Source organism: Monodelphis domestica, chromosome 1 (genome assembly GCF_027887165.1).
Source record: "Monodelphis domestica isolate mMonDom1 chromosome 1, mMonDom1.pri, whole genome shotgun sequence".
Classification (NCBI taxonomy): domain Eukaryota; kingdom Metazoa; phylum Chordata; class Mammalia; order Didelphimorphia; family Didelphidae; genus Monodelphis; species Monodelphis domestica.
Window position 1 is genome coordinate 72113307 of NC_077227.1, and position 12766 is coordinate 72126072.

The 12766-nt window shown below is 35.0% G+C and overlaps 1 protein-coding gene across 6 annotated transcripts in view; it reads right to left on the minus strand.

The window, feature by feature from the left end:
• PTPN20 (protein tyrosine phosphatase non-receptor type 20) overlaps nt 1–12766 on the minus strand; it is a 39574-nt gene that overhangs the window by 16532 nt on the left and 10276 nt on the right. For 4 of the 6 annotated variants that reach the window (XM_007478578.2, XM_007478579.3, XM_007478580.3 and 1 more), the window contains exon 4: nt 3215–3321. In XM_007478578.2, coding sequence (XP_007478640.1) covers nt 3215–3321 — 107 coding nt within the window. Of the gene's footprint in view, nt 1–3214; nt 3383–3625; nt 3733–12766 lie in introns of all 6 variants that reach the window. The other 2 variants (XM_016428589.2, XM_007478583.2) reach the window with 2 other exon arrangements.

The following is a 12766-nucleotide window of genomic DNA, read 5'->3' on the forward strand; positions in this document are numbered from 1 at the left end:
TTGATAATTGAAGTAGAGTTGTAACCAAGAATATTCTCACTTGAGGCAAAAATTATTTGTTGAATTGTTGTTGCCTTTTTATTAGAGTGGGATAATGGTGCATAGTCTTATAGTCAAAATTGTGTTCCAGCTTGAACTAGCTCAAGAAACAGTTGTTAAAACTGCCAAAAGATATAAATAAGCAGTTTTCAAATAAAGAAATCAAAGCCATCAATCATTATAAGAAAAAAAATATTCTAAGTTACTCAATTAGAGAAGTGCAAATTAAAACAAAGGTGAGGTACCACCTCACACCTATCAAATTAGCCAATATGACAGTAAAGGAAAGTGATGATGCTGGGTAAGATGTGGCAAAATTGGTACACTAATGTATTATTCGTGGTTGTGAACTGATCCAACCATTCTAAAGCACAATTTGGAACTATGCCCAAAGGGCTATAAAACAATGCATACCCTTTAATCCAATAATACCACTACTATGTCTATATCCCAAAGAGATTTAGGAGGAAAAAAAAGAATAAAAGACTATGTAAACAAAAATATTTAAAGCAGCTCTTTTAGTGGCAGCAAAGGATCAGAAAATTGAAGGGATGTCCATCAACTGGGGAATGGTTGAACAAACTGTGATAAATGATGGTGATTGAATACTATTATGCTATAAGAGATGATGAACAAAATGATTTCAGAAAGAGACCCACATGAACTGATAGAGAATGAAATAAATGGAACCAGGAGAACATTGTAAACAGTAACAACAATATTGTGGAATAATCAGCTGTGAAAGACTCGGCAATATGATGATCCAGGACTATTCTGAGGGAATCATGACAGAGATTGCTATCCACCTCCAGAAAAAGAACTATTGGAATGAGAATGCAGAGCAAAGCATGTCATTTTTCACTTTAGTTTATTTGGATGGGGGGGATGATTTTATGTGATTATTCTCTTACAAAAGTGAACAGGAAATATGTTTTGCATGATAAATACATGTAAAACTCAGATCTAATTGTTTACAAGTTCTAGGAAGGAGGAGTAAAGAAAGGGAGAGAGACAATTTGAACTACATAACTTTGGAAAACTTATGTGGAAGTTTATTATATGTAATTGGTAAAATGAAATATCTTTATGATGATTTTTAATTGTTAAATTTTAGCATCATTTACAGCTTAAAAGTTGGAAAAATCAATTCTTGTAACCAAGGAATGATGTTCTAAATTGACTAAATAAAATGTTATAAAAATAAATAAATAAATCCCACTTGGTTACAATGAAAAAAAAAGTTGGAAAATTCTACAAATCATGACTTGGTTTGCTGTTTGTCAATTATCTAAACTTAAGAAAGCAATGGAGAAAATTTTAATAATGTAGAATAAAACTAAAATATGCCATGATACATTTGTTTTTTAAAAAGCCAGTTGCTAAACATTTACCTGCACACCCCTTAAAACAATCTTCTCACACCCCAACCTGATCCCCTCACAGTTTGAGCTGGCCAAGTATCAGTACAGCACAAGGATAGTACTATTTGGGGAAAAACTACAACCCTTCCCCCCAACAAAGCCCCTTTCACTCTAATCTAATTATAATTCAGGACTGAAGGAATTATAAACATTTTGGAATGCCATACAAGATTCAAAAGTTGCTTTCGTTATCCAAACTCAAATTCAAATCCCTTTCTATGGCGATGAACAAAATATTTATTGAGTGCCTTCTCCTGATCAGAAATCAGAAATCAGAATTCTTTTAAAAGCACATAAGAGAATCAAAGATTTATAGGAGGTTTTAAAGGCTTCTTAATCCAACCACAACCTAGAAGGTGAATCCCTTTTTGGACTCAAGGGCACTGTTGGCAGTCTGGTGAAGACTATATATACCCCTTCTCAATATCATGTTTGTTACCTACATTCATAACTGAAGGAAATGCTAAGTTTCATTTAGAAAGTAATGGGAATAAAGATGGAATTTTTCCCATCAAAGTTCATGAAATTCCTGAAATCTAAACATAAACCATTTTCCAGGGTCTTAGGTTAAGGACTCTTACTCCAAACCATCCCAAGAAGCCATCTCCTAGCCCTTGCCCTTAAAGATCTTAATTTCAAACTGCTTCACTCTCTAAGAAAGATGAACTCAATCATTCAAGCCTGTGTAGTCTACTCCTGGCATTAATCCTGAGAATAGTGTAGAATCTATGTTGTTGTGGCCATAATTTTACTCTTAAAAGGCTGAGTTACATCCAAATGAAAAGAAGATGAATGAGATGCTTGTATTTATGCTCTGGCTAATAAATTGATGTCACACTAACTGTGGGACTTCAGTCTCTTAAGGATTCATGATTTGATGGTGTGGTTAGTCCCTCTACTGATCCAGATCACACACCATCTATGCTCTAGAAGGTAAGCGAAAAGAATAAGCATTTATCAAGTCTCTACTATGTGCCAGACATCAAACTCAGTATGCAGGGGGAGGAAGAAAATGCCTCAATCAGATACTATAAAGAAGAACCAATACAATTTAGGAAGGAAAACAAAAAGGAAGCTTAGTAGTTCATGAGAAAGAACATCCAAGAAGTGAGTCAGTTTAAAATCCCATGGATATTGAAAACAGAGAACAAGCACCTAAAATGACCTAATAGGTATGGCTCATTAATTGGAGAATGTCTCCCAGAAGTAGAATATAAGCTCTTTGAAGCCAGGAATTGGTTAATATTTGTCTTTATATTCCCAATGTTTAGCACAGTACCTGATACATAGTATGCACTTAATAACTAGTTACTGAAGAACTGTAACAATTATATGTAACATGTTTTATTTAGAGCTGCAAAGATCTTACAAAAATATTTAAGTGAAAATTCCTCCACCTCCTTTAAAAAAAAAAAGAAAAATCCTTATCTTCTGCCTTATAATAAATACTATGTAACTTGTTCCAAGGCAGAAGGGTGGTAAAGGCTAGATGATGGGAGTAAAGTGACTTGTGCAGGGTCACACAGCTAGCTCACCTCCTTTTTGAGAAAAATAAAAACATTGCCAAGAAAAGGAGGAAAGCATGCCATTTCCAATCCCTTTTCTGTCCCTGCCATATTTTCTCCTTTTTTTCTCCAAGCCTTTATATCATGGGATTGCTATAAACTTCTCCAGTCTTGCTTTTAATGTATATCAATAATTCCAGTAGCAACAAGACATCTTCCAATAAAAATATAGCTGCATCTAAGAAATACCTGTGGACGTAACAATTGGTGAGTCCTGGGAAGAAGAAGATCCTGCACGCTGTTCATTTTCGTTGTCCCAGTTTTCAGAGTGAAAGCTTGGCAAGGCCCTCCAAATACTGCACCCAGTCATAAGAAAAGAGAACTTCATATTTATTCAGACATCCAAATGAGGTGCACCTTTAAAAAATAACCTATTATTATCTACTCTAGTGAAAAGAAGACAATCTCCCATCCCCGTGATGTAGCCCTCACATTAGTTTCTGAACTTAGCTTTAAATGTGAGTGATCTAGTGTCCTGGAATTCACAATTTTTTAAAAAGTGCATTAGCCCTCTGAAAATTTGACATATGAGCCAGGAAGTCTTGAAGTTTTCCCATCCTGCCCCATTACAGAATCCTTCCCTGTTCCCTACTTACTTACCTTTTCAAGCTGTACTGCCTGTCTCTGTCACTACTCTTCCTATATTTCTGGTTCATACCTTCCCTGGTTTGGGTGAGGTAACTAACTCTCTTGCTTTATAAGACCTCCTGGTTGTGGGGAAGGGGGTAAGAATGGGATAAAAAGAAACAAGAAAGAGGAAATATCTATTCAGAAATAATTACCTCAATAATTAACAAAATCTATTGTAAGTGAAATAAGTACTTAAAGGAAATTCACGGGATAGGAAAAAATACGATTCAGATGGTCTCCTTAACACTCAACACATTAATTATATCAGCAGCCATTTGCCAATTTTATTCAAGTATCCGGTATTGACTATTAGAAAAGAGAGATGTCAGAATCTGAAATAATCTCTCTATTTATCCTATATATATATATATATATATGTATACATATGTATAAAAGATTTTTAACATATGCTTGAAATTTTTTTTCATTTATTTCAGTTGAAATTTGATGTTTGAGAATAAATTTCAGCCCATATTAAAAACAAAACCAAAAACATGCCCATTGGGGGCATATATGACACTCAAAAGAATCCCGTAGGGTCATACAGGGCCATTTGAATTTCTGTCTTTGACTTGGGATAAACAGAATAAATAAAATTCACTCTAGTCCACTTTTTTCTTGCTATTGAAGCAATAGTAATATGAGTCAACCTTTGTCGATTGCTTTCTACAGTTAAAATGCTTTGTTTTCTTTCTCCAATTTATAAATATTTTTGCTGTTTTTGTTGTTATTTTTAACTGCATTCTCAAAATGGGGTATTATTTCAGGCAATTTTGCACAACTAAGTTTTCTTACATTCATAAGGCACAATCAAGCAATTTTCAAATGGGCAAATTTATGCACACAGCCCTACCAAAAAAAATGGTTTTACTTATACAGATCTAGATAACATTCTCTGTCCTCCACAGTCAACCTCTATGAAGGGATAAGGACTGGGTTTATGATTTCAATGGTAAAAGAAACCTCTGAATAAAGAAACTCTAATTCCACTAATATGTGATTGGCATCTTCTCTTGGATTGAAAGTTTTAGAAGTCTGCCTGGATCTCTGTAAGGTTCTTCAAAATAACATGTGGTCAGACTGTGTCCAAGGCAGAAATTAAAACTAAGTCTTGATTCTTTCATCATTGCTTCCCTGCTGCCTGTCTGGAGCAAGCAATAAATGAAGAGAAAAGCAATTCTTCAAATGTGAAAGGGAGAGGAGCCTCTTTACCCTGGAGAGTTCTGAGAAAAACTAAGTGGTATCCATGGGTATTAAGCCTAAATCCAAGTGAGGGAAAAAAGGAAAAGTGGAAAGGGGAGGGGAGCAAAGAAAGAAGGTAGAAAAACAATGAAGAAGTGTAGAAAGAAGATGAGGAAGAAAGAGCAATGTGTGAAATGGGACCTGTTAGAATGTGGTAATACAGATACTTTTGAATGGATTGTCTTTTGTCTAATTTCATCAGTACACTTTTTTATCTATTCCTTTTATCCCGGTTTATTTTTTGTTTCATTTTGTTTTCAATTTTTAATTTTTTTACATGTTGATATGATTTTTAAAGTTTTCTGACAGTTTGCCATTCATGTTCTCTCTAAAACTTCCCCTTATTTCCAAGATGGCAGGTAACATGACATAGGTTGTACAACACATATTTTCCTGTTCATCATGTTGTGAAAGAAGACACATATTGCTTACACTAGAGAAAATTTCATGGAGGAAATAAAATGAAGAATGGAATGCTCTCATCCACACTGAGACACTGTCAGTTCCTTCTTTGGCATTGGATATCTTTTTCCCTGTAAGTCCCTTGGAGCAGTCCTGGATCTTGCATTGTTGATAATAAGGTCATTCACAAATGATCATCAAACATTATTGTTATTGCTGTGTATAGTATTCTTCTGGTTCTGCTCACTTCACTTTGCATCAGTTCATATAAGTCTTTCCAGATTTTTTTGTAGTCATTGTGTTTGTCATTTTTTATGGCACAATATTATTCCATTACAATAATACATTGCAGCTGGTTCAATTATTCTCCAGTTGATAGACATCCCTTTAGTTTCTAGTTCTTTACCATCACAAAAAGATCTGCTATAAATATTTTTGTACACGTGCTTCCCCCCCCCCCACCCCCATCTTTGGTCTCTTTGGGATACAGATCCATTAGTGGTATTACTGGTTCAAAGGATATGCACTGTTCATGGATGCTTGTTTGAAAAGTGTTTTTTAGTTGTGATCATATAGTTCCTGAGTTTGTCATGGCAGGGAGACTGCCAGGTATTTTATATAATCCAGTCATTTTAAGTTAAGATTTCACTTTCTTTCTCTTGTTGATGGACATTATTGGCAGTATAGAGAAAGTTCATGTGAATTTATTTAAATCTTGCAACTTTGCTAATATTAATTATTTCAATTATGTTGTGGTTAATTCTCTAGGATTTTCTAAATGCACCATTATATCATCTGAAAAAAAGCAACAGCTTTATTTCATCTTTACTTATTCTAATTCCTCCAATTTCTTTTTCATTAGTCATTGCTGTAGTTAGCATTTCTAGTACAATATTAAACAGTAATGGTGATAATGGTCCTCTTTGCTTTACTCCTGATCTTATTGTAAAGGTTTCTAGCTTATCCTCATTACAGATAATGCTTATTGATGGTTTTATATAGGTACTCTTTATCATTTTGAGGAATGTTCCATTTATTCCAATGTTCTCTAGTGTTTTTAATAGGAATAGATATTGTATTTTGTCAAAAGCTTTTTCTGCATCTAATAATCTTTTCAGACCATAATGCTATAAAAACCACACTCAACAAAATTTTAGTCTTTTTTCTCAAGCACTTTATTGAGCGTACTTTTATTGCATTATGGTCTGAAAAGGATGCATTTAATAGTTCTGCTTTTCTGCATTTTTGTAGGGCTTTTATGTCCTAATATATAATTAATTTTTGTGAAGGGGCCATATACTGTTGAGAAAAAGGTATTTTTTCTTCTTTTCCCATTCACTTTTCTCCAGAGGTCTATCAAATTAAACTTTCCTAAAAGTCTATTCATCTTCTTAATTTCTTTATTTTTATTTGTGTGAAAATGAATATGCTATCTTGATTTGCTAATTTAGCTCTACAACTACCCAGGTAAATGAGAATAGTTCTGTGAAACTAACTAGGCCAATCAGAATACAGGATGATTTGACAAACCAACAGTTCTTTGCAGTGATCAAGAGTAGATGAAACTGGAATTACAGATCCAGTGACTATGGAAACTATCTTGCTCATAGAAGCCCAAGTGATCCCTGAATTATCAGCTAACCTTGGACTTTCTGAAATGTCCTGCTCAACTATTATCACCTGCCATCAGAATCTGAATGTCATCCTATTTATCTTATTGTCTATACTCAAGCCTTAGACTTGGTCACTTCATCAATGTTTATCTTGTTGACAACTGTACAAAAAAGTACTATGAACTCATTGCCTCCTCTTCCTGGCACTTTCACCCCATGTCCCTGGCATTCTTTGTCCCCTGTGCTTTAAACTCTCTCTAAAACATGCCCTAATCCCTCCAAAGTTCAGCCCATGGATCAGCCCATTGCCTACCTCCTTTATTAGAAAAATATATAAACCACTTCCTGCTTTCCCCAAGCTGAGTTTTTCTATCAGTAGTCTGACTACTCCATATGCAAATGTAGGGACCTGCTTAATAAAGGTCACTTTTGGATTTATAGGCACAATATACCTCCACTTGGGGGGAAAAGGAACTCTAATACTGTAGAGCTTGGCTTTCGGTGACTCTTGAAGACTAGGGGAATTTGGTCTTATAGGGTTCCTATCTCAGTTTATAATTTAATTTTATCTAATTCTGAGAGGGGAAGGTTAATGTCCCCTAGTGATAGTTTTATTATTTGTTGTCATAACTCATGCAACTTTTTTGGGAATTTGAATGCATTTGGTGCATACATGTTAAGTACTGATATTATTTCATCATCAAGATACAATTTCCTTAATTATTTAAATTAGATTTTATTAAATTAGATTTTCACTCTTGTTTGGTCTGAGATCATAATTGTTATTCCTGCTTTTTAAACTGAAGCATAATAGATTCTTCTCTAAGCTTTTACTTTTATTCTGTGTGTGTCCCTGCTTTAAATGTGTTTATTGTAGACAGCATATTGTGAGGTTCTGGCTTTTAGTCCATTCTATCCTCTTCCATTTTGTGAGCAAGTCCATCTCATTCACATTCAGAGTTATGATTACTGTGTGTTTATCTCCATCTCATTTCCCCCCTTTATCCCCTTCTTCTCCTTTCAACCTTTTCTTGTTCACAAATTATTTTGCTTCTGACTACCACCTGCCCAAGTTCATCATCTTTTTTGTCCATCCATCCCTTTCCTTATTCCTTCTTCCCTTCTAACTTTCCTATATGGTAAAATAGGCTTTACAGTTAACTGAATTTAGGTATTATTTCCACTTTGCACAAATTTCAATAAGTAAGGTTCAAGCATTACACTATCCCCCCTTATCTTTCTTTCCACTGTGTTGATTCTTTCATGGCTCCTCACGTAAAATAATTTGTCACAACTTTCTTTTTTTCCTTTCCTGTATATTTCTCTTACTCATCTCTCTATTTTTTTGGCAGAGGTAAGGGGGTGGTGAGGAAGTGTAAACCTCAATTGAGTTTTCATTTAGGAATTACATAGCTGAATTCCTTGGCGACCTTAAATTAATATATATCAGTCTTTTAAAGTGATTTCCTTGTAACAGAAGGGTGTGATTATCATCTCACTATATTCAACTTACTCTCTGATCTCTGTCTATGCATGTTCCTATTCATTGCCCTAAGTGATAAAAGTTCTTAATTAACTTCACTACCTTAAGTACCCTATGTACTTTAGGTATTTAGGCACTTCAAGTAGCATAGATATTTTTAAATATCTAAATTATGGATTTATGTAGCAATGTAATCAATTTAACTCCATTATTTCCCTTGATTACTATAAGTATCTTAAATACTTTAAGTATCTAAGTATGTTAACTATTCTAGTTATCACTTTTAGGTATAGGGATATGATTGATTTAACCACATGACTCTCTTGACTTCATTTCTGTTTCCCTTTTGATGCTTTTCCTGAGTTGAATTTTCTTTTCAGCTCTGGTCATTTTGTCAGGAATGCTTAGAAGTTCTCTATTTCATTAAATGTGTATTTCTTCCTCTGGAGTTTTATGCTCACTTTTGCTCAGTAGGTGATTCTTGATTGTAATGAGCCAGTAGATAATGTGTAATCATGGTTGTGGGTCTATGATATTTGAGCTATAATTTTTTTCCAGGCTGCTTGCAGTATTTTCTCCATGGCTTGAGAGTTCTGAAATTTGACTGTGCTAGTCCTGGGATTTTTAAATTTGGGATTTCTTTCAGAAGATGACAAATTCTTTCAGTTTTACCCTACTATTTAAGGACATCAGGGCAATTCTTCTTCGTAATTTCTTATAATATGGTGTCTTAACTTTTTAAAAAATAATGGTTTTCAGGCTGTCCAGTGATTCTTAGATTGTCTCTCCTTGATCTATTTTCCAGTTCAGTTATTTTTCTAGTGATATATTTCAGATTTTCTTCTATTTTTCATTCTTTGGACTCTTTTTCATTATTTTCTGATGTCTTAAGGAGTCATTAGCTTCCATTTGTCCAATTTTTAGGGAGCCATTTTCTTCTTTGGAGCTTCATATTTCATTTTCTAGAATTATTTTCTTGTTTGAGGTTTTATATTTTTATGCAGCTATGTTCTTCAGTGAGTTCTTTCTAAGCTTTCTTTTTCTGTCATTTTATTTTCTAACTTTTATTCTAATTCTCATATTATTTGTATTTTGACCCTCTTTTAGAATCCTTCCAGGAGTTCATTTGTGGTCTGACATCATTCTGCATTTTCCTTTGAGGCTTCACAGTTTTCATTTTTGCATTGCCATCTTCTTTTGAGCTTCTATTTTTATTATCTCTGATGCAGAAACAGTTTTCCAGTGTTGGGTTTTTTCTCTGGTTTTTTTTGGTCATTTGGAGGAAGGGGGGCTTTTTCTTGACTTTACCTTTATTTTGAAGCTTAGATCCATTCCTGGGAGGAAGGAAGTACTCTCCTAGGCTTGTACTGTGATCTATTCTAGGGTCTGAGGTCTTCTGGTTGGCTGTCTTGGATCCCAGATTGAGCATTCTTCAGAAGTAGCATGGGTAGTTTTGTCTAAATATAGTTTACAGTGGATTGCATTGGATTCAACTTCTCTTGCCAAGACTGGACTTGTTCGACTGAATTACTCCTACTACTGACTGTATTGGGTCATCCTTGGACTCTGCTAGGATATACCCCTCCCACTGTGACTTTTCCTGTACCACATTATTTTCCACTCACTCTTTGCTGAGGTTAGACTGAGTCAGCTGTGCTATTACCCCTCTCTCTTGTGCTATATCACACCTGAGTCTTGCTCCTTGACCTGGATCCTGTTCTCCCCTCCTATCCCAGAAAGATGGGCCCTCCTTGCTCTCTAGGCCAGTATACTATCTTACCCTATCTTCTATTGGTTTCACCTCTCCAGGATTCATTTTGACACTGTGAGATATTTTTATTTTATTGTACTTGAGGACAATAAGTGAGCTCTAAGCACTTCTTACATTGACATCTTAGCTACCCATAATCCCTATTCTTTTTTATCTTGATTTGAAAGATCAACAAATCACCTTATTATAATGTAACAAGGAACTTTAAAAGCCTTAAGTGCTTTCAAAGAATGATTTTTGTTTTTTAGTCCTGTCTGTTTCTTTGGCACCATTTGAAATTTGAGGCTTTCTTGGCAAAGACTATAGTGGTTTACCATTTCTTTCTCCAGCTCATTTTATAGATGAGAAACTGTGGAAAATAGGATTAAGTGACTTGTCTATGGTCACCCAGCTAGTAAGCATCTGAGACTGGATTTGAATTCAGGAAAATGAGTTTTCCTGACTTTAGCATTCTAATCACTGAGCTGCTAACAACCTCCTCTTCTCTTTCTTTCTTCCCTCACCATGCTCCCTCTTCATAACAATTAAGTACATTGGAAGTCACTGACTTTCTAAATTGTTATTCCTCATATAATGCCCCATCCTCTGCCTCTTGTCCATTATATTAGTTGTACTCTGTGCCTAGAATGTCATCCCTCTTCTCTTACATTTATTGGTTTCCCTAGCTTCCTTAAAGACCTTCTTCAAAAGCTTTCTCTGTGTGTTCCTTTCATTTGCTCCCCACAAAACAGCTACTAATTCCTAATCTTTGAAATTACTTTCATTTGCAATGCATAAATATTGTTTTTAAACCCTTACCTTCCATCTCAGAATCAATATTTTGTATTGGTTCCAAGACAGAAGAGAGGTAAGGGCTAGGCAATGGGGGTTAAGTGACTTGCCCAAGATGATTCAAGTAGGAAGAGTCTGAGGCCATACCTGAACCAAGAACCTTCTGTCTCTAGGCCTGGTTCTCAATCTATTGAACATTTAGCTTATAATGCATATTTCTTTAGTGTACATAGATATTTACAGACTTCATGACAACCGCCATCAACTCCCCTCCATCAGAAAGTAAGCTAACAAGTCAGGGCAGGGAGCATATATTTTTGTATTCCTTTGTATCCAAAGGGGATAGGTCCAAATATTAGCTTAGTCACTACCTGTGTGTCCCTGGACTAGCTACTTAACCTCTCATCTATAAATTGATGGTAGTGTATCAAATTAATTCTGACTTCATGACAGTAAGAATCCCAGTGACAACCATTAATTTATAGATTAATGAGTCCATTTACCTTTCTTTTGACTTTCTTTGCATCCACAGTACTTAGTACAACCATGTATTTGTTGATTAAATGCCTGGGAATTTTTTTTTCCTTATGAGGGCCATGAAAGAATGAAATTAGAAGAGCTTGTCACCACTTGCAGCTGGTTGGAATAAAGGGAGAGGTCACTTTGTCAGGGCCAATTCCTCTATTCCTCCCTAAATGACTTTTATTATGACAAATCACAGAATCATAGTTAGACAGGTTGGTCATTCAACAAGCATTTACCAAGTGCCCATTATGAGTCAGGCACTGTGTTAAGTCTGAGGGATACAAAGAAGGGCAAAAGAAGGAGGAAAAACCTCATTAACTTGTAATTAATGAGAGCCATTTAGATTCACACTACCATGGTCTTCAAGCTGGAAGGTGTCTCAGAGGCTATCTAATCTAATCATGATCATTGTACAGATTGGTTTAAGGAGTTATTCCAAGATCATATAGGTAGTGACAAAATTGACATTTGAACCTGGGTCCACTGGTTCCAAATCTAGCACTTTTTTACTATTGCCCCACAGGGACTTTGCCTCCCTCATTTTTATCACCTGTGTGACCTTAAAAGTTATCTAGTTCAACCCCCTTATCTTTCAAATGAAGAAATTGAAACCAAGGGTGGGGAAGTGATTTTTCCAAGGTCAAAAAGATAGAAGATCTAAGATATGAACCCAGATTTTATAACTCTAAAACCAGCCCATTCTTATATGGTCTCTCTCTGACCTCTCTAGACCTGACAAGAAATGCCACTAATGAACTGGGATTGTAATTGATCTGGTCTTTTGCCTGGCATGAGATGCTTAAATCCAGGGGTGAGCTAGAGCTAGCTCTAGTCAGCAGTCATTAAAAGTCTATAATTAATTTACACACATGATACAAATCAAGGATTGATTGTTTTGTTTTGTTGATATTTAGACTTAAAATATTAATAATGCATATTGAATATAAAAGGGTATCTTGTTTACATTTTCTTCAGAGAAATGGTTGTCTTATACCCCTGATTATAACCTAAAACTGAAATTTTAAAGAAAAGAGAAACATTGATAGAAACACAATTTATGAAAGGATCAATCAACATGTAACAACTACAATATTAGGGATACAAAGTAATAGGTTATAAAAGAAAAATGATAATAGTGGTCAGAGTATTGGATCTAGAGTAAGGGGCCTGGGTTCAAATCTCATCTCTAGTCATCTACTACCCAAATGACCTTAAGCAAGACACTCATCTGCTGGACCAAAGGTGCCTCCATTTCTAAATCTATGATCCCATAAATATAAAATAACCTCTCTCCTCAAGGAATT